Source organism: Protobothrops mucrosquamatus, unplaced genomic scaffold, assembly GCF_001527695.2.
Source record: "Protobothrops mucrosquamatus isolate PMUCROS unplaced genomic scaffold, P.Mucros_1.0 scaffold2754, whole genome shotgun sequence".
In the NCBI taxonomy this organism is placed as follows: domain Eukaryota; kingdom Metazoa; phylum Chordata; class Lepidosauria; order Squamata; family Viperidae; genus Protobothrops; species Protobothrops mucrosquamatus.
Window position 1 is genome coordinate 102597 of NW_015388794.1, and position 24390 is coordinate 126986.

General features: G+C 39.1%; 1 protein-coding gene across 1 annotated transcript; it reads left to right on the forward strand.

Moving 5' to 3' along the window:
- The first annotated feature begins 380 nt into the window (after window positions 1-380).
- On the forward strand, window positions 381-22783 carry ZRSR2 (zinc finger CCCH-type, RNA binding motif and serine/arginine rich 2). The gene is made up of 11 exons (XM_015825676.1): window positions 381-475; window positions 2960-3039; window positions 4962-5034; window positions 13215-13323; window positions 14666-14752; window positions 17632-17670; window positions 17930-18045; window positions 19833-20046; window positions 21007-21062; window positions 21576-21685; window positions 22229-22783. The coding sequence occupies exons 1-11, from the start codon at window positions 411-413 to the stop codon at window positions 22666-22668; spliced, it is 1389 nt and encodes a 462-aa protein (XP_015681162.1). The 5' UTR covers window positions 381-410; the 3' UTR covers window positions 22669-22783.
- Window positions 22784-24390: the final 1607 nt, after the last annotated feature.

Consider the following 24390-nt stretch of genomic DNA (forward strand, 5'->3'; position numbering starts at 1 on the left):
TCCAAACAAAGAGTTTTTTTTCTTTAATGTGCTTCTTTATTCCTTCTTTCTTTGTAGAGATTACAAATACCTTTTTTTCTGGAAGCCAGCCACTTTTTTCAGTGCTGTTGTAACTTTGAATGGTCACTAAATGAAGTGTTGTAAGTCGAGGACTATCTGTATTGTTAAATTGAGCTCTGAAATACGAAAACTTCTTACTTTCATTTTGAACCTAGACCGAAAGTGTCCGCAAGGATCCTGATACCTCCAGTCTATTATTTCTATCTCTATCGTCCAGTCCCTTCCTCGAGCCCTCCATTCACCACGCTTTGTTCAGGATTCTGCCAGCATCATAAGGAACACCTTTACGGAAGAGAAATTGCGTCACGTCCGACTGTCTCTCGTCACGTGATGATCCTGGAGACTGTAATATGGCGACGTTCTTGTCGCCGCCGCCGCCGCCGCCGCCGCCAGTTGAGGGGATGATGAAATTGAGGTAAGAATGGGTTAGTTATGTGTTTTGATTCAGTTGCTAGATTGTCTTGTCTCGTTTTGGGAATTATGTCATGGTAGTACCCTTTCTTATCCTGAGCTCCCTGTTGTCACTTGTTGGCGCTTGGGTGATCGAAGTAATCTTTTCTGTCAATGAGAAACTAAGGAGCTGGTAATCCTGAATTCGTGGCGGTTAACGAAGTAAGAATAAAGAGGACTTATTTTTCAGGAGACAGCTAGCAAACTGTAATGGCAAAGATTTCATAAGAAATGCAGCAAGTGGCTCGCAGAGGATATAAATATAGCTTAGATAACGTGAACTTTGAATGTCAGCCTGCATGGGGAAAGCTGCAGACAGGCTAATGTGGTTAATAAAGGAAAGGAGAGGCGTATGTGGGATATAAATGGATTATGTCATCAGTTAGGGATGGAAAATAATAGACTAAAAATTAATAGTAAGCCTTCTGTGTTTCCATTATTCAGTACTAATATGCCCCTCTACAGAAAAATAGAGTAGCAGATTTTAAAAATTGGGACAATATAAGTATTTTTGTAAAACACTACATCTCAATTCCCAATGCATCTCAGTTCCCAAAATGATTACAGTGGGATACTAGTCAGACATTAACAGTTGCCACAAGCCCCCCCCCCCCTTCCCCAAATTCAAATTTATGAGGGTAACAATAGCACTAGTTTAGGTGCTCAATTAAGTTGGAGAGGAGGTATTTCTTTGAAAAAATCCTTACTACAAGAATACTCTGGCTGGACCGTAGTAATTTATTGCTATTTGATGGCAGGGGTCAGGTGGGGAGAGAATTGAAAAAAAACCTGAACAATAAAATCATCTGAACTTGCATAATTGTGTTAAATATTTGGAGCCAAGTTATTGAAGGACCAGGATTGCATTATGACATTGCCATATGCACATAATCACTTTTTCCACATAATTGTGTCTGGATGACACACTTCTGGCAAAACAACCATTAATTTAGTGAGTTGTGTGAGCTAGCCAGGCAATAATTCTAAGCCACAGTAGTGTTTACGTTGAAGGTATATGTGTGAATCTAAGTATTGCCTCTCTGTCCTTCTCTCTTGAGATGTCTTCTAGATTTAATTAAACATTTTTTTGCCAATCAATATAGAACTATAGCATGTTTCTTCAGTATTGTTTTTAATTGGGCATCAGTGGTTTTGCTGGGAAATTGGGAATTCAATTGTTTGCTTGGGACCCTTTTTTGGAATGCACGTTTACAATGGGGATGAATGGGAAGGGTTTGATCTGAATGAAAATCCTAATAGCAAGGCTAAATTTCTTATGTTTCTACTTCACCCTATGATCAGTCTTATATAAATAGGCACCATAAATGTCAATTTTGCATTGCTATTACAGGTAGTCCTTGACTTATGACCACAATTGAACCCAACATTTCTGTTGCTAAGTGAGACATTTGTTAAATGAGTTTTGTCCCACTTTATGATCTTTCTTGCCACATTTGTTAAGTGAATCACTGCAGTTTTTAAATTAGTAATACAATTGTTAATCTGGTTTCCCCATTGACTTTGCTTGTCAAGGGATTGCAGAGGGGGATCACATGACTCCGGGACACTTCAACAGTCATAAATATGAGTCAGTAGCCAAGCATCTGAATTTTGATCACATGACCATTGGGATGCTGCAATGGTTATAAATGTGAAAAAGGGTCATGTCAATTTTTTCAGTGCTGTTGTAACTTTGAATGGTCACTAAATGAACTGTTGTAAATCAAGGACTATCTGTAGTTTTAAGCCTCTCACCTCTTTCTAATATATATTCTAAGTGAGACTTCAGGTCTGGTTTGAAACAACAGCTTAGAGCAGGGGTGTCAAACTGTTGGCCCGCGGGCTGGATGCGTCATACCGAAACCGCACCCATCCCATTGCCGGCAATGGAAAAAAAGTCACGATACATCGCGACACGTCACGTGACATTGCGAGTTTGACACCCCTGACTTAGAGGAAAAAAATTACATCTACATATCACTTACTCTGAACTTATATCCAAATTCAGAATTCAAGTGCTGGCAGCTGAGTAAAAAAACCCAGATATATGCAGACTATATTCTTCTCTTCCCACAAGAATCTGGGAAAAAATTTTTTACTGCGGGAGCTGGCCCCTAGCTTTCTAAACTAGCAAAAGGGTCCAAAACAAAACACATTCTAGGCTAAAATCTATGTCTACATTCTTTTATTTTTCTTGGGTATTTTAATATTTGATAACTTTAGTAATTAAGAATGGAATACATTTACCAGAAATAAATTCTAAAAAAGTAAGTTTTATTTCTGAAATGATATTAATCAGATTCCACAGAAATTCCACTGAGTTCAATTAATTCCTAGTAAGAGAAACAGAATTATAATATAATCTATTTAAAATACTATATATTTAGGATCTGAGAATTTTAGTATTTCATCAGTTATCAAAATAAAAGAAAAACTATTTAATCTTCAGCCACAAAAGGTACAGAGCACTTTTGAAGAAAGAGAAGCGGAAGAAAAGGAGACAAGCTCTAGCAAGACTGAGAGATTCAGGTAAAAGAAAATGTATTCTGATATAAATAAAGAAATACAGATTTTTTTTTCCAACTGTGAGTTGTATTCTAGTGATCAGAGGGAGTTGTCAATTTCCACTATTTTGAATATATGTATGTGTATGTTTCAAAATGATGAATATGTATGTATGTATGTATGTATGTATGTATGTATGTATATATATATATGTAGAAATATAAACAAAAGTGAACACCAGGAAAGGTAAAAAACTACAAAAGTTTTAATAAATTACGATCCAAGCTTTCACCGGCTCACTGCCGGCATCTTCAGGGATCTATGTAGGTCAATGGGAGCACGCGTGCTCCCATTGACCTACATAGATCCCTGAAGATGCCGGCAGTGAGCCGGTGAAAGCTTGGATCGTAATTTATTAAAACTTTTGTAGTTTTTTACCTTTCCTGGTGTTCACTTTTGTTTATATTTCTACTATGAATGCACCCAGGAATCAGTCATCGATTTTAAAGATTGTTTTTAAGATGTATGTATATGTACAGTATATGTATATTTCCCTGTAAAAGGTTTCAGTTTGTTTTTCAATTGAATTGTAAAGTATATATGTTATATTAAAGTGGAAAATTTTTTGAAGTGGTTTATTTTGGTCAGATCTTTTTACATCTAAAAAACCTGGGTTTTTTACAGGAGTATGTAGACTTTATATGTGTGTGTGTGTCAAATAACTTTGAGATTACAAAAGATAGGCTATATAGGCAGTAATAGTAAGCTACTGCTGATTTTTTTGATTAAATAGTAAAATAGGTTGTTAATTATTAAGAGTTTGAGTTCTTATGTACAATCTGGACATGGACAAAATTGAAATATAAGCAGACTTGAGAAAACCAAGTATTTTTGGGGGAAGAGGAATGTTTGGAATAGCTTTAGAATATTTTTTGGAAAGGTATGTCATAAAAGAGCAATATTCTCTTTACTAACATTATTAGATCCTGTTGTTTTGGTATAAAATTAAATCCTAATCTACATTGCTTTCATTTTGATAAAGTGATTGTATTATTTAGGTTACTATAGTGCCTGTCCCTCCAGTGAGGTTTGGGAGTCTAGTTTCATCAATGATTACAGAAACATACAATTAATTGAATTAGGTCATTCAGGCCATTCGGACCAATCCCCTATTTAAGGACTTATTTGTTTGTATTTTATTTAACAGTATTTCTTAGACTCTTGGCAGTCCTAAATGCTTAGACAAAAACACCCTAGAATCTTTAATTCAAATTAAAACAATACAATTATTAAATGGTTCCTCATAGGTACTTGTGATGGTCAAAGACTTATTGAACAGGCTATTTTCAGGGCCTTCTGAAGTAGGAGGAAGATAGGAGCTGTGTATACCTTTTATGTCAGTGTATTACAGTCAAGGGACTATTATAGAGAGAACGTGGCTGATACATCTCTTACTTTTTCTTGGAAATGGGCATACTAGATCCACTGTAGATATTTGGAAGAAGCAGGCATGCTTGGTAAAACAGTGCCCAATGTAACTCAGCAGTATGCCATTCAGAGCTTTATAGGTTCTAGCCAGCACATTGAACTGGATCCATAAGTTTATTGAAAACTAATATAGCACTCTTAAGATGAACATGACTCTAATGTAGTTAGCATCCCCAAGTAGCCATCTGGCTGTTCCAATCCCCTATAGAGCGCAATTTGCTGTAAATTAATTTAAAGCAGCTCCAGAAAATGTCACATCTTTTTCTAGACATAGGAGAACCTACCACCTTTCCTGGTAATTAGTTGTATTGTCAGAAATATTATAGGAATAAGAAACAGAATTGACTTCCTATAACTGAAGTGCACTAATACTTATTTAAATAATGTGGAATGCACTAATCTGCCTTCTAACCAAAGATGAGCAATCGGAATTGTGTATCTATTCTTTTTCTTTATAGAAAATGCAAATAAAGATGAACCAATTTATGAAGAAGAACCAAATGAAGAAGAGCAAGAACTTGAAGATGAAAGGTGAATAAACAGATTTAACCTATAAACAGGCAGCTCAAATTTCTGCATGCTTACTTAAAGCCATTAACCTTCTATCTAGGTATATAACTTGGAAGACAAATATATACAGTGCATTCAGAAAGTATTCAGACCCGCTTCACTTTTGTCACCTTTGTTATTCTGCAGCCTGATTCTACAGTTCTTGAAATTCTTTTTTTCCTCATTAATCAACACTCAGTACCCTATAATGACAAAAACAATTTTAGAAATGTCTGTAAATTTATTAAAAAGAAAAAACTTGAATATCATATTGACTTAAGTATTCAGACCCTTCACTTAGCACTTTGTTGAAGCTCCTTTGGCCACAATTACAGCCTAGAGTCTTTTTGAGTGTGATGCGACAAGCTTTGCACACCCGGTTTGGGGGATTTTCTGCCATTCTTCCTTGCAAATCCTCTCAAGCTGAATGTAAGGACCCGCTTCAAAACCTCATCCCAAGAAAGCAGGACTCTTGGAACACTTTCATTCCAAAAGGAACTTTTATTAGGAGAAGCTGACAGCAGGCATAGAAGGCAGGATCTGAGGATTTCCCGCTCAGATCAATAGGCTAAAGGAGCATCAAGCAAACCCCACCGCAATAGTTCATCTGGTCAGTTCAAACGAGCCAATCCCCAGGTGTTACATCCGCTGTGGGAACGGAGCTGATAATGGAGTCTGTTCCCATGCCTGTGAAGATGTTGGGTCTTTGCACCTTTCTCTTCCGCAGCGAGAGATAAGCCAGATAAGTACTGTTCCAGTATTGAGTTTGAACATTCAGTCCCATCATTCGTTTGCGGATGATGACTAGATGACAGTCCCTGAGTGGTCCCCAAAAGTTCCAAGAATGCTTTCCAAAACTCTGACGTGAATTGCACTCCCCTATCTGATATGATTTGTTGTGGAGCCCCATGAAGCCGATAAATATGCTGAACAAACAACTTTGCTAGTTTCTTTGCAGTGGGGATTTTGGGGCATGGAATAAAATGCACTTGCTTAGAAAACAAATCTGTTATGACCCAAATAACTGTATTCCCCCACTGTGATGACCCAGGGCACAGCACAGAGGCAAAGCAGTCAACTGGCAGTTCAAACTGCCCTTTATTTGCTCCAATTTCCCCCAAATACTCCCACATTTGTGGCAAGCTGCAGAACAAAGTAAGACACACACACCTTCAGCAGCCTCTGGCTGCAAGTAGTTTCACAAGTTTTTAACTCTTCTGGCAGGGAAAGTGTATGTATGGAACAAGCCGTCCTCCTTCAGGTTTCAACTCACAGATTAGAAGAGTAATTTACTCAAGGCCACGTAAATAACAAGGAAAGAAACATACATCCAAAATGTAACAAGTCTGTGGAAATACAAGCTTGCCTGAGCAGTTTCAGAAGAGAAGCCAAAATTCAATCCAAGGTCTTTGAACACCAAATCAAGTTTGTCAGCCAGTCCAATGGTCAGAGTTTCAGGGTTTCCAACCAGAAATCACAACACAGAACAAGAGATCAGAGAATTGTTTCCAAGATCAGCAATGGCACACAAAACTCCAAGCATTCAGTGTTTGTTCTCAACAAATGTCCCTCCCCACAGCATCTCGTTAAGTCTCAGTCTCTAAGTGTGCCTTGTGGAGAGGGGTGGGGAACTCTTCTCCCAAGTAGTTGAGCCTGCCTGCGTTGTTCCCTCCTTCTCTCTACTCTCCGTGCTCTAGGATCAGGAGGGGGTGGCCCTTGCTCATCACCTGAGCTCTGTCTCTCATGTTCATCCTGTCCCAATCCTGAAAGGCCCTGGCCTGCCTCAGCCTGCTCTTCCCCACATTCCTCTGAAGCCACAGACACCCCTCCCTTGACCTCCATCGACTCCAGTTCCAGCTCATTTTCCTCAGCAGATTCAGGCTCCGATGGGCGCATGATACCCCACTCTCTGGTAATTCCACAATAAAGTCCATAAAAATTTCTTTCCAAGGCACTGATGGGGTTGCTACTGTTGCAATAAGCCTGGGGTCCTCCCTTGTCTTTTCTTAGCTGCAGCACATATTGGGCAACTAGCCACATAGCTTTCAATGTTCTTTTTTATTGATGGCCACCAAAACTGCCGTTTCACAAACCTGAAGTGTCCAGCTGATTTTGAGTCATGACAGAGCTGCATGAAAGTCAGTCTCTGGCTTTTTGGAATGTACAGTTTCCCTTCCACCCATGGCAGTCGATCAGCCGTTGTGCATAGGTTCTTGTGGCTTAGGAACCATTCGTCGGTCTCTAGCACTTTTTTGAATTTAATCCCTGCTTGGCTCACCAGCAGCTTCTGGATTTTGGCTTGCGCTCGGGTGGTAACTTGCACTGCCAGCTGTTTTGATGGCATGAGTGGGTCTGTTATTTCTGCCTTATTACTGTTGTATTGTGGCAATCTGGATAGTGTGTCTGCAAGGAAGTTCTTTTCTCCCGGCAAATGTTTTAAGGTGAAATTAAACCAGTGGAAATGCTAAGACCATCTTGCTTGTTTAGGAGTCAGTTTTCTAGGCATTTTTAGGGCTTCAAGTTTCTTGGGGTTGGTCCATACCTAGATGGGGATTTTGTTCCCTTCCAGGAAATGCCACCAGGTTAGGAGGACCCATCAGACAGCATAAGCCTCCTTCTCCCAAACTGCCCACCTTTGCTCTGTCTCCATGAGTTTCCTCGATGTGTACACATAGGGCAGCAGTTTCCCTTTATCGTTCTCCTGCATTAACACTGCCCCCATAGTTACATCACTAGCATCAGCTTGGATCACGAATGGTTTATCAGTATCAGGGTGTCTTAAGATTGGTTCTGCGGAAAATAACCTTTTCAGCCTTTCAAATGCGGTTTGACACTCTACCATCCATTTTAAAGGTTGGCTGGGCTTCGTTTCCCCCCCCCCCCCCCNCCCCCCCCCCCCCCATTTTGTCTTTAGTAAGTTAGTAATCGGCAATGCAATTTGTGTGAAGGAAGGAATGAATTGGCGGTAAAAATTAGCAAATCTTTAGGAAATTTTGCAGTTGTTTCCTGGTGCGGGGTGGGGCCCACTCCAGAACAGCCCGGACCTTCTCAGGATCCATCTCTATGCCACTTGGCAAAATGCAATACCCCAGGTAGTCAATTTTTTCTTTATGAAACTCGCATTTAGATAATTTGGCATACAAGTGGGCTGTCCGCAGCTTTTCAGTAGTGCTCTCACTAGTTTTATGTGCTCCTCTTTTGTTTCGGTAAATATTAGGGTATGGTCCAGGTAAACAAGCACCCCTTTATATAGGTGGTCCCAGAGCACATCGTTTATTAATTGATGAACAACGCAGGGGCTCCTTGGAGTCCGAAAGACAAAACTTTGAATTGGAAACACCCTAAGGAGCAATTGAACACCATTTTCCATTCATCCCCTTCCTTAATCCTGATTCTGTAATACGCCTCTCTTAAGTCTAATTTTGAAAAGATTTTTCCTTTCGATAAGTTCACTAGCATGTCTTGCATCAGAGGAAGGGGGTAAAGGTTGCTCTCAGTCACTGCACTGAGAGATCTGTAATCTACGCAGAGATGAAGAGACCCATCCTTCTTTTCATGAAACAACACGGGGGCTGCGGTTTTGGGCTTTGCCAGTTGAATAAATCCCCTCTCCAGATTTTTGTCTATGAACTTTTGTAATTCCTCTAGCTCCCATGGGGTTATGGAGTACATTTTTGGCTTAGGTAATTCAATAGCACAATCCATGGGACGGTGGGGGGGGGGCAATTCATCAGATCTTTCTTCGCTGAACACTTCAGCTAGATCCCAATATTCCTCTGGTATACTTTCCAACTCTTTCTCCCCCACTGTCGCTGCACTGTCAGGAGCCCCCCCCCCTCTTTTCCATCTGAGTCAGGGCTTTAGCCTCCACTTCGCCTTTTGGGAATCTCAGCTCTCCTGTCCTCCAGTTCACCCTCGGGTTCCATTTGGTTAATCATGCCATACCCAATATGAGTGGGCATTCCATTCCAGGGGTTACCACAAATGTTAGAGTCGCTACATGATCCCCTATAGTGAGTTGGACAGGTAATGTGGCAAGAGTGGCTGGTGTCTCCCCTGCAATGGACCCATTTAATTGACCAAACGAAATCGGTTTCTTCAGCCTCCTCACCGGAATCCCTAAATTCCCCACTAGGGTTGGGCTTATGAGGCAGCGAATGTAGCCGGAGTCTATTAGGGCTCTAAGTGCAACTTTCTCCAGCATCCCTGGGCTAAACAGTTCTACGGTTCTGATGAGGGGCACGATGAGTCCACTTGCCAGGGGTTCGTCTTCCGAGTTGTCCTCTGAGGAATCAGAGGGTCCTCCTGGCTGGATTGGAGTTCTTCCCGTCTTGACAACCTCCATGCTCTTCATAGCGGTTTCAATGGACTTTTCCTGGGCTTCTCTGGTCAGGTTTATGGATGGGGGTTTTCAAGTGACACTCAGCGGCGTGGTGCCCGTCCTTCCCAAATTTGAAGCAGCCCGTTATCCTCGGGGTGCTAGGGGCCGGTTTTGCTGGTTCTCGGAGGGGTTCCACTGGTGACTTTCCCCAGGATCTCCCCCCGTGTCGTTGACTTCTGGCATGATCAATTTCTGCTTCCTTGGCTAGGATGTATCAGTCCTGGAGCCGGTCAGGATATCCCCGAAGGATGCAAGCATAATACAGGTCATTGTTTAGACCATCTTTGAAATGACCCACTAGGATATCCTCTGGCCAGTTCAGCTTACTGGCTAGGGCTTGGAATTCCTGCGTGTATTCAGCTATGGGTCGCCGCCCTTGTCTGACAGTTTTTATGCACTCCCGTGCTTTCCAGTCGGCCAAGGGCTCTTCGAAACATCGCCGGAGAGCTGCCATGAATTGATTGAAATTTTGCAGCTCTGGAGCATCGGCATCATGGAGATCCACCACCCATTCGCCATCTAGGGCCGTCTGTACAATCCTTATTTGGCCACGGTTGCTGGTTATTTCTCGGCCATATTCTTCCATGTAGTTTAGGACTTGAGTCAAGAAAAACCCCAACCAATGTGGTTCTCCGCTATACCTCACCCCCAGCGGAGGGAACTTCCTGATGGTTCGATGTCCTCTTCATCTCCTGGGTTGGTGTCTGTCACCGTCCACTGGTGCAGCCCAGCCGGGGGTGGCTGCAGCGACGGTTGCTGCTTCCGTGGTGCTGGCAGAAGTTCCTGGGATTGCTGCCTCAACCCCGCCTTCATCTGTCCCCTCAGCTGAACCTGGTTTGGCGGTGCCCCAGAATGGATCGGCGTTCTCTTCCTTCAGGGAATCAAAGGCAACTCTCAGCATGTCAATAGCTTGCTCTAGGAACCGGTTGGAGCGGGATGGCCTGTTGTCCTCATCTTCACTGAGGTGAAGCGACCTCTCTATCTCGCCTTTCCAACCCGGCTGGTGACTCGCATTTGAGGGTCACCTTCCTGGCTTTCTTCTCCCAGTCTTCCTTCTTGCCAATGCCCATTGATCACCTTGGTTTGTCTTGGCATTCATGGACCACCACCTCACCCGAGGAGCTCGAGGACTGAGAGCTGTATTTGCTGGGGCCTGCCTGGTGGGAAAACTCCCCTCCCCCAGGGCAGGTTCTTCCCTCTCCATGCTGATTTCAGACATCATTTGCGCAGTCCCCCGGTAAAGGGTTTTGGTTTGACTGTTACTGCAGATCCTGCCTAATGTAAGGACCCACTTCAAAACCTCATCCCAAGAAAGCAGGACTCTTGGAACACTTTCATTCCAAAAGGAACTTTTATTAGGAGAAGCTGACAGCAGGCATAGAAGGCAGGATCTGAGGTTTCCTGCTCAGATCAGTAGGTTAAAGGAGCATCAAGGAGTAGGTTAAAGGAGCATCAAGCAAATCAGGAGCATCAAGCAAATCAGTTCAATAGGTCAGTTCAAACGAGCCAATCCCCAGGTGTTAAATCCGCTATGGGAACGGAGCTGATAACAGAGTCTGTTCCCATGCCTGTGAAGACATTGTTGAGTCTTCACATCTTTCTCTTCCGCAGTGAGAGATAAGCCAGATGGCCAGAGGCACATTCCTTTCTCACCCCAGGTTGACATCAAGGGGAAACAGTTCAAAGAGCAAGCAGATAGAAAAGGCAGAGAGGCTACATTGTAGCTAAGCAAAGGAGAAATAATGCACTCCATAGGGCCTCCCCCTCAGGAGAATGACAGAACCCAGAGAAAGAAGCTGGAAAGGGACAGAACCAACACCCCCCCCCAACAAGGAAATGGGTTCTGACACTGAGTCAGGTTGGATGGCAACTGTCAGTGGATAGCCATTTTCAAGTCCCTTCAGAGATTCAATAGGGTTCAAGTTAGGGCTCTGGCTGGGCCACTCTAGGACATTCACAGAATTGTCCCTAAGCCACTGGCTGTGTGCTTAAGATCATTGTCATGGAAAGTGGACCTTTGGCCCAGTCTGAGGTCCTGAGCGCTGTGGAACAGGTTTTCATTGAGCATATCCTTGTACTTTGTTCCATTCAGCTTTTCCTCAATGCTGACCAGTCTCCCAGTCCCTGCTGCTAAAAAACACTCCCACAGCATGATGCTGCCACCACGTTTCACTGTTGGGATCATATTGGGCAGGTGATGAGCAGTGCCTGGTTTCCTCTACACATAATATTTAGAATTGAGGCCAAACAGTTCAATCTTGGTTTCGTCAGACCAGAGAATCTTGTTCCTCACAGTTTGAGAGTCCTTCAAGCACTTTTTTGCAACTCCAAGCAGGCTTTCATGTGTTTTGCATTGAGGAGAGGCTTCTGTCTAGCCACTCTGTCATAAAGCCCAGATCATTGGAGGGCTGCAGTGATGGTTGTCCTTCTGGAACTCTGTCCCATCTCCACACACGATCTCTGGAGCTCAGTCAAAGTGACCATTGGGTTCTTGGTCACCTCTTAACTAAGGCCGTTCTTCCCCGATTGCTCAGTTTGACCTGGTGACCAGCTCTTGGAAGAGTCCTGGTTGTGCCAAACTTCTTCCATTTGAGATTTATGGAGCACACTGTGCTCTTAGAAACCTTCAGTGCAGCAGAAATTTTATTGTAGCCTTCCCCAGAACTGTGCCTTGTAATAATCCTGTCTCTGAGCTCTGCAGGCAGTTCCTTTGATCTCATGCATTTTGCTCTGCTACAGTATGCATTGTCAGCTGTGAGGCGTCCTATAGAGAGGTGTATGCCTTTCCAAATCATGTCCAATCAATTTAATTTGAGGGGCTGCCACAAAGAAGAGGGGATCAAACTATTCTCCAATGCACCAGAGGGGCAAGACAAGAAACAATGGTTGGAAACTGATCAACGAGAGAAGCAACCTGGAATTAAGGAGAAACATCCTAACAGTGAGGACAATTAACCAGTGGAACAGCTTGCCTTAAAAAATTGTGGGTGCTCCATCACTGGAGATTTTTAAAAAGAGACTAGACTAGTCACTTGTCTGAAACGGTATAGGTTCTCCTGCTTGAGCAGGGGGCCGGACTAGAAGACCTCTAAGGTCCCTTCCAGCTCTGTTCTATTCTATTCTAATTTACTACAGGTCAACTCTAATCAAGATGTGGAAACATCAGTAACAATGTCAGCAACAATCAAGAGAAATGGGAGGCATCTGAACTAATTTCCTAGTGTTGTTGCAAAGGGTCTGAATACTTATGCCAATGTGATATTTAAGTTTTTTCTTTTTAATAAATTTACAGACATTTCTAAAAGTCTGTTTTCACTTTGTCATTATGGGGTACTGAGTATAGATTAATGAGAAAAAAATGAATTTCAACAACTGTAGAATCAGGCTGCAGAATAACAACATTGACAAAAGTGAAGGAGGTCTAAATACTTTCTAATGCACTATAAATAGCAAAGTGTGTAAACAATTTAATACATGTAAAACATTCTCTTATTTTCTCTATCTTTAATTGATTACTCTCTAAAAATTATTATATAAGCTGCTGAACTTGTCTTTATGATAAACTTTATTTATAAAAGCTTATATACACCTTCTTGGTCTTAATCATATCTGCTTGGAGATAGGCCTCAAGGGTTTAGTAGAAATTACTTCCTAAACAGGATTGCAGCCTCGTTGCTGACATATTAATGTTTATAAGTTAATTTAAAGAAGAAATAGCGGCTATAATTGTTCAAAATGAGACAAACTATTTGATTCATTGTTAACCTGATTATATTGGAAGGCAAAGGCTTCATGAAGAGTGGTTGCTCAGAGAAGAAAAGGCTCAAGAAGCTTTCAAGATCAGGAAGGAAAGAGAAGAGGCAGCCAGAAAGCGTCAGGAGGAAGAAGAGGTATAGTGTACCTTTTGAAGCAGTGAAATAGACTCCTAGAATTAACTTTTGGATCTTCAAACATCGTTAATGCCTTTATTTCAAAAAAGAAAGTAGCACTCAAATTGTCATGAACTAATATTGAGAATGCAGCATTCTATTTGGAAGAACTGCTAAATGAATAACAAAGGGAGCAGTTTTCATATTATTTGTGATTTAAGTTGCTTATAGACATAAATTAAGTATGGTTGATTACAATGAAATATGGTCAGTCTTTATTAAAGCTCTTTTGTAAAACTATAGTTATATTTCTATGAGAAGCACTTAAATGTATTTATTTTTATTTATTTAAAACATTTATATAGCTGCCCATCTTATATCAAACTCTGGGTGTTTCCCAATCAGTAAGTAAAACAACACCAATTTTAAAAAAACAGCATAACACATATACCTATTAAAACCATAAACATTAAAAAACTTGGCACCAAAGTTATGTTTCCAACATCATTAAATGTATTATTTTGTTATGTTGTTGCACTGCTTTCTCTTCAATAATGCCTTTTATCTTTTTTAAATAAAGCAAACATAATTGCTGGATGTTGTAAAATTATGAGAATTTCCATGCAATCAAAACAAAATAACATGATAGCATATCTGACAGGTAGAAAAATAAAGAACAAATTGAGACCAACGCAGCCTTCCAAAACAAAGGGGCTGGTACTCTAGTTATAAAGAATGGAAGGAAAACAAAATGTAAGAATGTTTGAGGGTTGTTTTTTTTCTGTGTAGGGCTGTTTTTATCACCGGAGTTGCCAAATGTTTTTGGTTATGGCTTCTCTTTTCTTTTTTCCCTTCTTATAATCTTACCTATTTAGATTTCTTCTGTGCTGGCTTTGTGGCTCATCCTTGCCTAGGGAATAAGCTGACAATTAATTTAAGCAACTTCTGTGAAGTATTTAAGTCTACTCACAAGAAATCCAAGAACTACAAATGAGTAAGGTTTACTGAAGACTGTAGGAACCTGGAATCTCAGTAGCTCAAAAATAAGCCCTTAAAACAGGTCACCGATTTTCTTTCATTTTGTTTTCCTTTCTGCTGTTTGTAAGACATTGGGTGGACTGTTGTGTTTTCATTGTTGCTGTTAGATTTGCTATTTTGTTTTTCTCTAGCTCTGTGAGAAAAGTATCCCACACTGAAATTTTTGAGAAAAAATCAAATAAATTTGAATTGGTTCATTGGTTAAAAACCAGATACCTAATTAAATGTAAGGAAACAATAATTAATTTAATACAATGCAACAATGTTTGTACACATTAATTTGAAATGAATTTTCTAGATGAATAAAGGGTTTGCTCTTTTTTAGCAAAAAATAAAAGAAGAATGGAAAAAACAACAACAGAAAGAACAAGAGGAGGAAGACCGAAAACAACAAATGAAGAGAGAAAGAGAGGTGATTCCTGCTCTAGGAGGATAAATCCAATGCATATCCTCTCACTGTACTCATAAGAGTCCTAAGTTACTTCAGCCAGGTACCAGGTTTTTAAACAGAGATTTGAATGGGAAAGTGCCAATCAGTTTGTTCATAGAAATCTCATTTGGAATAAGTCATATGACTAATTTTTGTCCAAGATAAAGTCTGATTCCTGGGTAGTAATGTTTCAAAGGGAGAAGATAAGACACCAGTGATGGCAGCCAAAGAAGATGGGGAAAGCAGGAAAGGCTGATTGGGAGGCAGGTGGACCAGTGGAATATGTTGTGTAGGCACAGCAATGGCAGCTGATGGTAAGTAGGGACTGGATACAGGTAATGTTAGTGGTTGGGCAGGTTAGTGGGATATACTGAATGAGGAGAGAGGAGGCTATGTGCACTGACCATTCCATAAAACCCCTCCAGTTCCCTGTGGTTTTGTTTTAGCTAGTTTTGGCCAACAAAAGCCTAAACTTTGTTTCAGCCAAACTGCAGCCTTACACAATGGGGGTTTGGCAGAACTTCCTGAATGGCATGTTTCTTTTGAGTTCAAAACATAGTAAACTTGTGACTCTGCCTTATTAATTCTAAATTAAGGCATTATGTAAACTATTAAATTAATACTTCTAAGTGTAAAGGGACTGGCTTGCACTGTAATTCAGTGTTAAATTGGAAAGAATATAGAATAACAGCCAACTTTATCTCTCATATATATAGTATCCTTTTTGTGCATTTGCTTCATCTTGCTACAGCTGGCAATTATAAATTTTGTGAGGCAGAAAGAAAGAAAAATCACAAATTTGCAGTCCACTTTTCTTGGTCAGTGGTTGTGACCAAGTTACCAGCTCTATTCCTATAGTGGCAAATGAAAAAACTCCGTGGCTTTTGTTACAGTAGATCTAAAAAAAAGCAAGTAGGCTTCTTGCTGAGAGGATGTAAATGCAAGAAAATTATTCTTGTATGTCACTTACATAAACTTTAAAGGTGTAGCAAATAAAGATTAATCTTGTTTCAAGTTCTTAACATGGAATTATGCTGCTGCGATTCCTTAACTTTTTTTCACTTAAAGATGTTACAGCTCATCTTATTCATCAAGACGTATCTTTTTCTATAACTTGTTAAGTGGGGGAAGAAGCAAATTACAAAGGTTTTTTTATAGGTTATACTTTACAGAATTTTGAAAGTAAAAAGTGAATATGTCTATTGCTCATCTTTGGCAAAAAGTTGAGATTTGTCATACTGATATTTAAAACATGTTTAGAAAGAGGAGCTTGGGTCATAGAAATAATTGAAGTACAGCATTCTTCATAAAAATTGTCAGACTAGAAAGCATCAATTTAAATTAGCAAAATGGGCTAGGAAGGTTTTATGTATTGCCTTTTAAATGCTGATAGTATTTTATTCATTGTTTCTTAAGTCAAAAAGAAAACATTTGTGCACCAATTAGAAGCAGGTTATATAAACAACATAATAGACTAAATGCTTTCCAATTATGGTTTTACTGTGTTTGGGAACTAAGGGAAGCTGAGGGCTTCAAAGGAGGTTAAGACAGAAAGGAAAAGTTATGGATCAGGAGCCACAGTGTGATACCTGGATACACCATGGAAATTTTGTTGGATGTCTCTCACAGTTTTTGTTTTACCTAGTTTTTACATTGAATAAAGTATTTTAATTTTTAAAAAAGAGAAAACTTGTGATGCTATAAAGATACATATCTGCCTTCAATTTCATTTTAATTCCAAGAAATGTCCTGGATCCCAAATAAGTCTCATAAGCTTTCTTAGAAAATGAAAGTGATGACTGGTTGCACCTAGTGCTGTTTCAGAGTGTGGCCACAAAAGGTAAAAAGTGCTGGAAGCTGTGGTAGGGAGCTTACTTTGGTGTGGTAGGGAGCTTATGTCTCCCCTGGCAGCTCTTTTGTGAATGAGCAACATATCCAAGTGGCCATTTGCCTGAACACCCACAATATGATCCAAATATGCCCACAAACCCTGAACAATTAGACCTACTATTGTTCTATAAAAACTGATCTGGAATAAATAAATGTGATGTTAATGTGAACAAGTATTGAACTCAATGTGAATATCATCACTGAGGAATCATGTAATTGAATGATGTTGAATATCACTGGTTACAATTGAAGTTCTGATATATAATGAGAAATCAGAAGCTGTTGATAAATTCTTAATTACCCTTAGTGCTTAGGATTTTTTTAATACACTTAACAATTTTTGATATACTAGTACTCAACTTTATTCTACAACTCTAAGCTTTGCTATACAGACATTAAAGATATTATTTGCTCAGTTAAAAGTGCCAGCAATCAGTGCAGCAAGTGCAGTTGTGCATATTTGATCTTGTAGATACCATTGAGTTACATATAAATCAATTTTTCTGGTACATAATTTGCAGAGTTTCTGCTACAATGACAAGATACTTGTCCCCTATAATATGCATTAGAAAGGGAACCAGTCTCATCCAAATTCAAAAGATTGATTCAAAGATATTTAACTCATTGCAGAATTATATTGTTAGTTTGCAAAACTAAAAAAATCAGAATATCTTCTACACTTCCTTTCTAATGTTTTGGGCTGTTTTAATTGTTGGCAAAGGGAATACCATTATTGATGAATAATAGCAAGTAGATGTGGAGGAAATTATTTAAAATATAATTTAAATGCTTTATCTCTATATAAGTTGTATGAGTGTGTACATGCATGAATACACTAGAATAATATGTAAGCCTTTTCTCAGTTGAACTAAGCAAAGCAACACTTAAAGCTGAGCATTTTGATCTTAACTGAACAAATCAGATGTCAGGATTCAAAGTTTTTACTAGTTCTGTATTTGCACCATTTGTAGGACGCTGTGCAGAAGATGTTGGATCAGGCTGAAAGTCAGGTATGTTTAGAGCAGGGACATAGAACTTTTTACCTAACAAGAAATATGATTTCTAACATTAGAGATGATTGTTGTTTAAAACTGTGTTGAATGTAGTGAAATTTAATTTAGTGATGAAATTTTATTTTCCCTTTCTTAATAAAGTTAATGATGTTTTTATAGAAAAGCTGATTTATTAGGTAAATTTACTCATCAGAATGCATTTATAAACTTTATTTTGTTTTTATTATACTGGTATCGTTTTTGAAAAAAAACACAGCTGGAAAATGGAACTACTTGGCACAATCCTGAGCCCCCAGAGAATATAGGCACCGAGAAAGATCGTGCTAATTGCCCTTTCTATATTAAAACTGGAGCTTGCAGATTTGGGGACAGGTAATTCAATCCTAATTGAATAATTAAAATAACTAGAAATGTTTTTTTTTCTACAATGTTAATTAATAGTTTAAACATTTTGGCTTATATCCTAAGGATGAAATTTATTCACTGAAAGACATTCCCTCTTGAGATGAATACCCACCAGTTTTATTTTAATATAGGCACACAAGAATTCCTTTTTAATCATATTAACTTATGACATATTGTGTACCATCCTTTTGCCCAGGAATATTGGTTATGTTGTTGTTGCTTTGTTGTTCATTTATAAAAAAATGTTTTAACTTACCATAACACTTTTAATATTGTACATCTCTTGATGCATAGAATGGCAGCTATTGCAGTGTTTTAATAGTTGATAAGCAAGCTTCTTCACCTGGAAAAGTGACTCATTTCTCCCCCCTCCCTTTTGTGTTCATCTCCAGATTAGCTTTCAACTTCTGGAGACACATGGGAGACTGTGATTTGGGGGGTTATGCACATCATTGAATGGGTAGTTTGCTCAAGAAGGAGCTCATTTTGTGTATGAAATTAATGAGGGGTATAAAGTTACTGTTACTGTGCAATTTATATGAACAAGATAGGGCCATGGTTTAATTCTATTATTTAGCAAACTTTTTTTAAAAAATCCCCATTGCATGTGAAGGTCTCAAATGTTAGGAAGGAGAAAGAATTGACCCAGTTGGAATATGAATATTCATGATATGAGGAAAATAAAAATCACGTCCTTTCAGAGCTGAACAGTTAATTTTCCTGTTTTGCAAGAAGGATTATTTAATAAATCCCTTTTAATGGTATAATCTGACACTCCTAATTTTATTTGCCTTTGGATACTTTAGTGAAAAGGGTTCAGTGCTGAGTCCTTAGGATAATAAATTCTCATGCAAAATCTGTTGACAACATTTTTTTTAGACCTCTGCCATATGTGTGGCAGGTGATCTCAGCTTCAAGCCACACCTCAGGGAAATATGGGCCAGATACCATATTTAAATGATTCATCTAAGAATGAGAGAAAATGTATTCAATTGTAAAGATACAATTAACTATATTCTCTTCTTTCATTTCTTTGTATTACTCAGAAATATTGTGTCAGAAAATTATTCCTATTAATGTTTGTTCTGGAACTTATGCAGGTCTGCTCTTCTTTGTCTTTTCTAGCTGAAGACAAGAGCCAGGATATTGCATAAAGTAAAAGGAATTGACCCATACACTATTAACTGACATTTTTAATGGTGAGGTGCATGAATCGAAATGTAGTTCAGGACACTTTTTATAGACAAAAATAAATCCTGTATCCTGAAAGGAAAATCATCATGTTTAAATGAACGCATTTGAAATGAGCCATGTGTTCTTTTTATACCTTTTGACTGGCCAATCTCTCATCACAAACTTGCATTCTTGAAGACTTTAGAAATGGGCAGGATGTAAGTCAGCACTTCAGATAAATGAGAAAAATAATTTATGAAGTAATGTCTTTTATCTCCATTTTCTATCACAAGTGAAAGAAGATTTTGTTTGTCTGAAGCTTCTGTGTATGCTACAAGAATTAGGGAGAAAATTGAGGATGACTAATAATAATTAGAGAGTTACTTAAATCAATGGGTAGGACCCCGTAGATATATATTTAATAGTCCAAAATGAAAATGTCAGTTGCTCCAATAATGCCTTTAAAGTAAGCAATAAATGTTGCTAACATTTATATTTCACTAGGCTTAATGTTCTAGTGAAACATGTCATACATGATTAGTCTTTTAGTAGGTTCAGTACTTTTTCCTTATTAATTGTAGGTGTTCTCGGAAACATCATTATCCAAGCTCCAGTCAGACCCTTCTTATCAGGGGAATGTTTGTTACTTTTGGGATGGAACAGTGTAAGAGAGATGACTATGACACAGATGCAAGTCTAGAATACAGTGAAGAGGAAATGTATCAACAGTTCCTAGATTTCTATGAAGACGTGCTTCCTGAATTCAAAAATGTGGGGAAGGTTATACAGTTCAAGGTACAAAAATATTTAGTTTGGTATTTTCTGCATGCCTTAGTTGTGCATTTATAAACTGAAAAATTGTGGAAAACGTAGGACCTCAGTCTTGTGTGAAAGAAGTGGGGAGGCAAAATAAGTTCATATGTTGACTATAAATGAGTTTGTGCTTTTTCTTGTTGAACAAAATCTGATATGAAATGGTGCCCAAAGCCAAAGGGTGGAAAAAAAAACCTCATGATAATCCTCTGTTCAGTTTATAGGTGGAAAATAAGGAAGCATTTATTTCCTTTGTGTCTCTTTCTGCCCTTCTCTGTAGCCTTGACATATTAGTTTCCTTAATGTCTTCTTTGATCCCAACTCTCATTGTCAGGTTTGTGTAACTTGGACGCCTTAGCCCCGCCTCCCCCACGGCCCCCTCACCAGCAGACCCCCTGGAGGAGAGTCGCCCCCGGGCATGGCCACATGGAGCAGTGCAGCCAAGGACATAGCCGGGCAGCAGGGACAAGACTTCACCCTTGCCCCATAGCATGCAGATGATGCTGTGGGGTGTGGGCGGAGAGCGTGGCTGCCATGACGCTGCAGGGCTGCCTGGGCAATCTGCTGCAGCAGGCCATGGAGGCGATGCGTGGCCCTTTCGGTGGGCGGGGCAGGCAGGGCGGGAGGCGGAGGCGGGGTGGTGGTTTTTGGGCACTTGGTCTCTAAAAGGTTCGCCATCACTGAACTAGCTTATAGCTCTTTGAATTGGATGATGAAATTAATGCTTTGCATGCTGTAAATAATGTACCTTGTAAACATGTATTATTGTGTAGCCCCTTGTTCAGAATTAAGCCCTGACTACATCTAATTCCTAATACAATATGTGTAAGATTAAAGTTTAAATATAAACACAAAGAAACCATATTTACAAAATTAAGGGAAATGCTATGAGGATAATTTTTCCAGATATATAGTTTGAATGACATTTTATCTTTTACATAGGTGAGCTGTAACTTTGAACCTCATCTTCGAGGAAATGTGTATGTTCAATATCAGTCGTAAGTGTTTAACAATAAACAATAAATAAACTTTTGTTAAACTTAATAAAGATCTTACAAAAAACTTTAAGGCAAAGCATTAATCGGTTGTGACCAAGGTAGGTATATTTCTGCATGTCAGTGGCATGTTTTGAGCATTAATCTCCTATAACTGATGTGCTTTAAACAAGATCTGCAGTGGGTTATGTGAATGGGAGCTACTTCACAAATCTAGGAACTGTTCTTTTTTAGGATTTCCTATCACACAAAGGATTTTAATCATATTCTGATCCTTCCTGTTAAACATTAGAAGGTTAAGATAATTCAGTGCCCATTTGCTTTACCTGCACAGGTAATCCTTGATTTACAACTAGTCACTGTCATAAGTTATGACCATAACTGCAGATGTAAGTCGATGACTACTTGTGTAGGACAGGCATATCAAGGTGTTTTCTGTTTGCTTTGTGGTATCTCGTTTTAATACTGCTAGTTTCATGACAGTCTAGCAATATGTTCTCAATTTGATTTTTAAAGAGAACAAGAATGTCAGGAAGCTCTCACTTTATTCAACGGTCGGTGGTATGCAGGGCGGCAGCTGCAGTGTGAGTTTTGTCCAGTAACAAGGTGGAAAACAGCTATTTGCGGTGAGTCAGTGAAACTCTTGGTTTCCGTCTTTGGGATGGGGTTTGGTTGTTGTTTTTTGCATTTTTGCAGTGAATCTGCCTAAAAATCAATATTTCTGAACTGAGTAGGAAGTGATGAAATACAATTTTCATTTCTGCTGCTATAGCACTTAGTTTTCCATTCAGCAGATTGCTGAGATCATGCCATAATCTTTCATTGACTTGGGCTCTGTAGGTCTAAATTGGCAAGTTTCTCTAGGACTGGTAACTCAGCATGACGAAATGCAGCATGTTTAGCTCCTGCTGTACTATTGAGTATACTGAAGGAAATATCTGACATATGCAGTTATGTATGGGATATTCTGGAAAAAGCTAGCATTTTTGAAAACACCTTTACCTAAATATTTCTGTTCACTGGTTGATTATCTGCATGGTGAACCATGCACAGAGCCTTTTTCTATACCTGTAATATTTTGGCAGACACAAATAAATCACAAAGTGTACTGAATGGAAACATAATCTTGATTTCAAATTCGATAACTATTAAAATAAATCCTTTTTCAGGTTTGTTTGAAAGGCAAAAGTGTCCAAGAGGGAAGCACTGTAACTTTCTTCACGTATTCAAAAATCCAAACAATGAGTTCTGGGAAGCCAACAGAGATATGCACATTTGCACTGACTGGGCTAAAGAGGCAAATAAAAACTCTGAAAGGAGAAATAGATTGGAGTACTATGAAGAACATTATAGCAGATCAAGAAGAAGGAACAATCAAAGTCCCAATTATTCATACAATAAAAGAAATGGAGAATCTGAAAGAAAAAAATCTCATAAGCATAAGAAAAGTCATGTTTCTGAGAAATCAGGCAGCCGTGGAAGGCAATGGTCACAAAGTAAAAAGAAAAGAGGACGGAATCGCGACAGGAGCCTGACATGTAGTCATAGTAGAAGTCCATCTCCTACAAGAAATAGAGGCAGAAAGAGTAGCAAAGGAAGGAATAGTTGAACTTGCTGGAGAATTACTTTTAAGACTTGGATGTGTTTTGAAAAAGATTACCTATAATTTTATTAGATCGATTGTAAATTGTTGTGTCTCAAAATAAAGCTGTTATGCACTATCCTATCTAAAGTTTTGCAATAAATTAAAAAATGAAACAAATTCCTTGGAACTTGTTTAATTAGCCTGCTATGGAAAGTGGACGTTGTTTTTTTTTTAAAAGCTAGCTAAAATAAGTATTGTATACTAAGTTAAACAACTGAAGTAACAAAAATCTTTGGTTTACACTTTGTTTATATATAAGTACATTAAGTCAATTATACTTTCATATATGTCCAAAGTTTCATTTTGATTAGATATATTTCCATTTAGTATAGTCTCCATACAACAACAAAAAAACCTCTTAAGAAAAACAGTACTTCGATAGAATGGCCAGTATTAGCATGCCTTTTCCATCCTGCTGCTTTCTAAATGTGAAAGTATATCGGACTGTGCTGTCCATGGGAATTGTCAGACTGCTGTGAAGCATTAAATTTATGAAAAGCTTTCTTCTCTATGGCATTATTGCATAAAATAATGATTAATTTAGGAGTCAAGAACTTGTTCATATAACATGTCATTTAAAACACCTTTTTTGGCATATTAAATAAGCTCAAATCTATGTCTCCAGCCTGAGGATTTCCTAGTGTTTTCCCATCTAACTTTATTCAGCTAAGTAAAGGTCAGCTTGGTGTTGCCACCTGCTGTGACCTGAACACAGGTAATATAAATATGCATCTTATAAGAGCATCTTCCATACATACCTGCTGATCTTGGAATTTCTCCTAGTTTGGAATGCTATTCAAGTTCCTTGTCCTATATTTTTTACATACTTGTGGATTACAGTGGGTATTTTTTCCACTTCACAGCTTTAATTTTAATAGGGCTATGCAGAGTTTTCAGCATGCTTCTCAAATAATTTCTGAAACACTCTACTCCTTGTTTAACTATTTTTGAAACTTTAAAAAATACTTTTTATGAATAACCACGTCCCCAAAATGTCAAATTCCTTTTTGCTAAGGAAGCAGATATGCAATTCGCCTCAGATTTAGTAATTCCACCTATAGTAAAACTACTGCTTTTAAAGCAGCTACAATTTATAATAGTATAATAATAATAATAATAATAATAATAATAATAATAATAATAATAATAATAATAATATTGGAAGGGACCTTGGAGATCTTCTGGTCCAACCCCCTGCTCAGGCAGGAAACCCCATACTATTTCAGACAAATGGCTGTCCAGTCTCTTCTTAAAAACTTCGAGTGTTGGATCATTCACAACTTCTGGAGGTAGGATGTTCCACTGATTAATTGTTCTGTCAGCACATTTCTCCTTAGTTCTAGGTTGCTTCTCTCTTTGATTAGCTTCCATTAGATTGTCCTGCCTTCAGGTGCTCTGGAGAATAGTTTGACTCCCTCTTCTTTGTGGCAGCCCCTGAGATATCGGAAGACTGCTATCATGTCACCCGTAAACTAGACCACGGGTCGGCAACCTGCCGCTCCAGAGCCGCATGCGGCTCTTTGAGCGGCCGCATGCGGCTCTGGAGCCTCCTCCGCCATTTGCAGAGACAGAGACAGGGAGGCACTTGCGCTTCTCTCATGTGGACTTGCCCCCTCGCAGAGCTCCTGATTGGCCCTGCGCCCGGGTGCCCCGCCCCCTGGGAGAAGGGTGGCCAGGAAGTCTCTC

Excerpts from the sequence above, each read along its gene's own strand:
- ZRSR2 (XM_015825676.1), top strand. The coding sequence starts at position 411 with ATGGCGACGTTCTTGTCGCCGCCGCCGCCGCCGCCGCCGCCAGTTGAG. Across the intron at positions 5,035-13,214 it reads CAAGAACTTGAAGATGAAAG|GCAAAGGCTTCATGAAGAGT; the intron begins GTGAATAAACAG and ends TTATATTGGAAG. Across the intron at positions 20,047-21,006 it reads GGAAGGTTATACAGTTCAAG|GTGAGCTGTAACTTTGAACC; the intron begins GTACAAAAATAT and ends TCTTTTACATAG.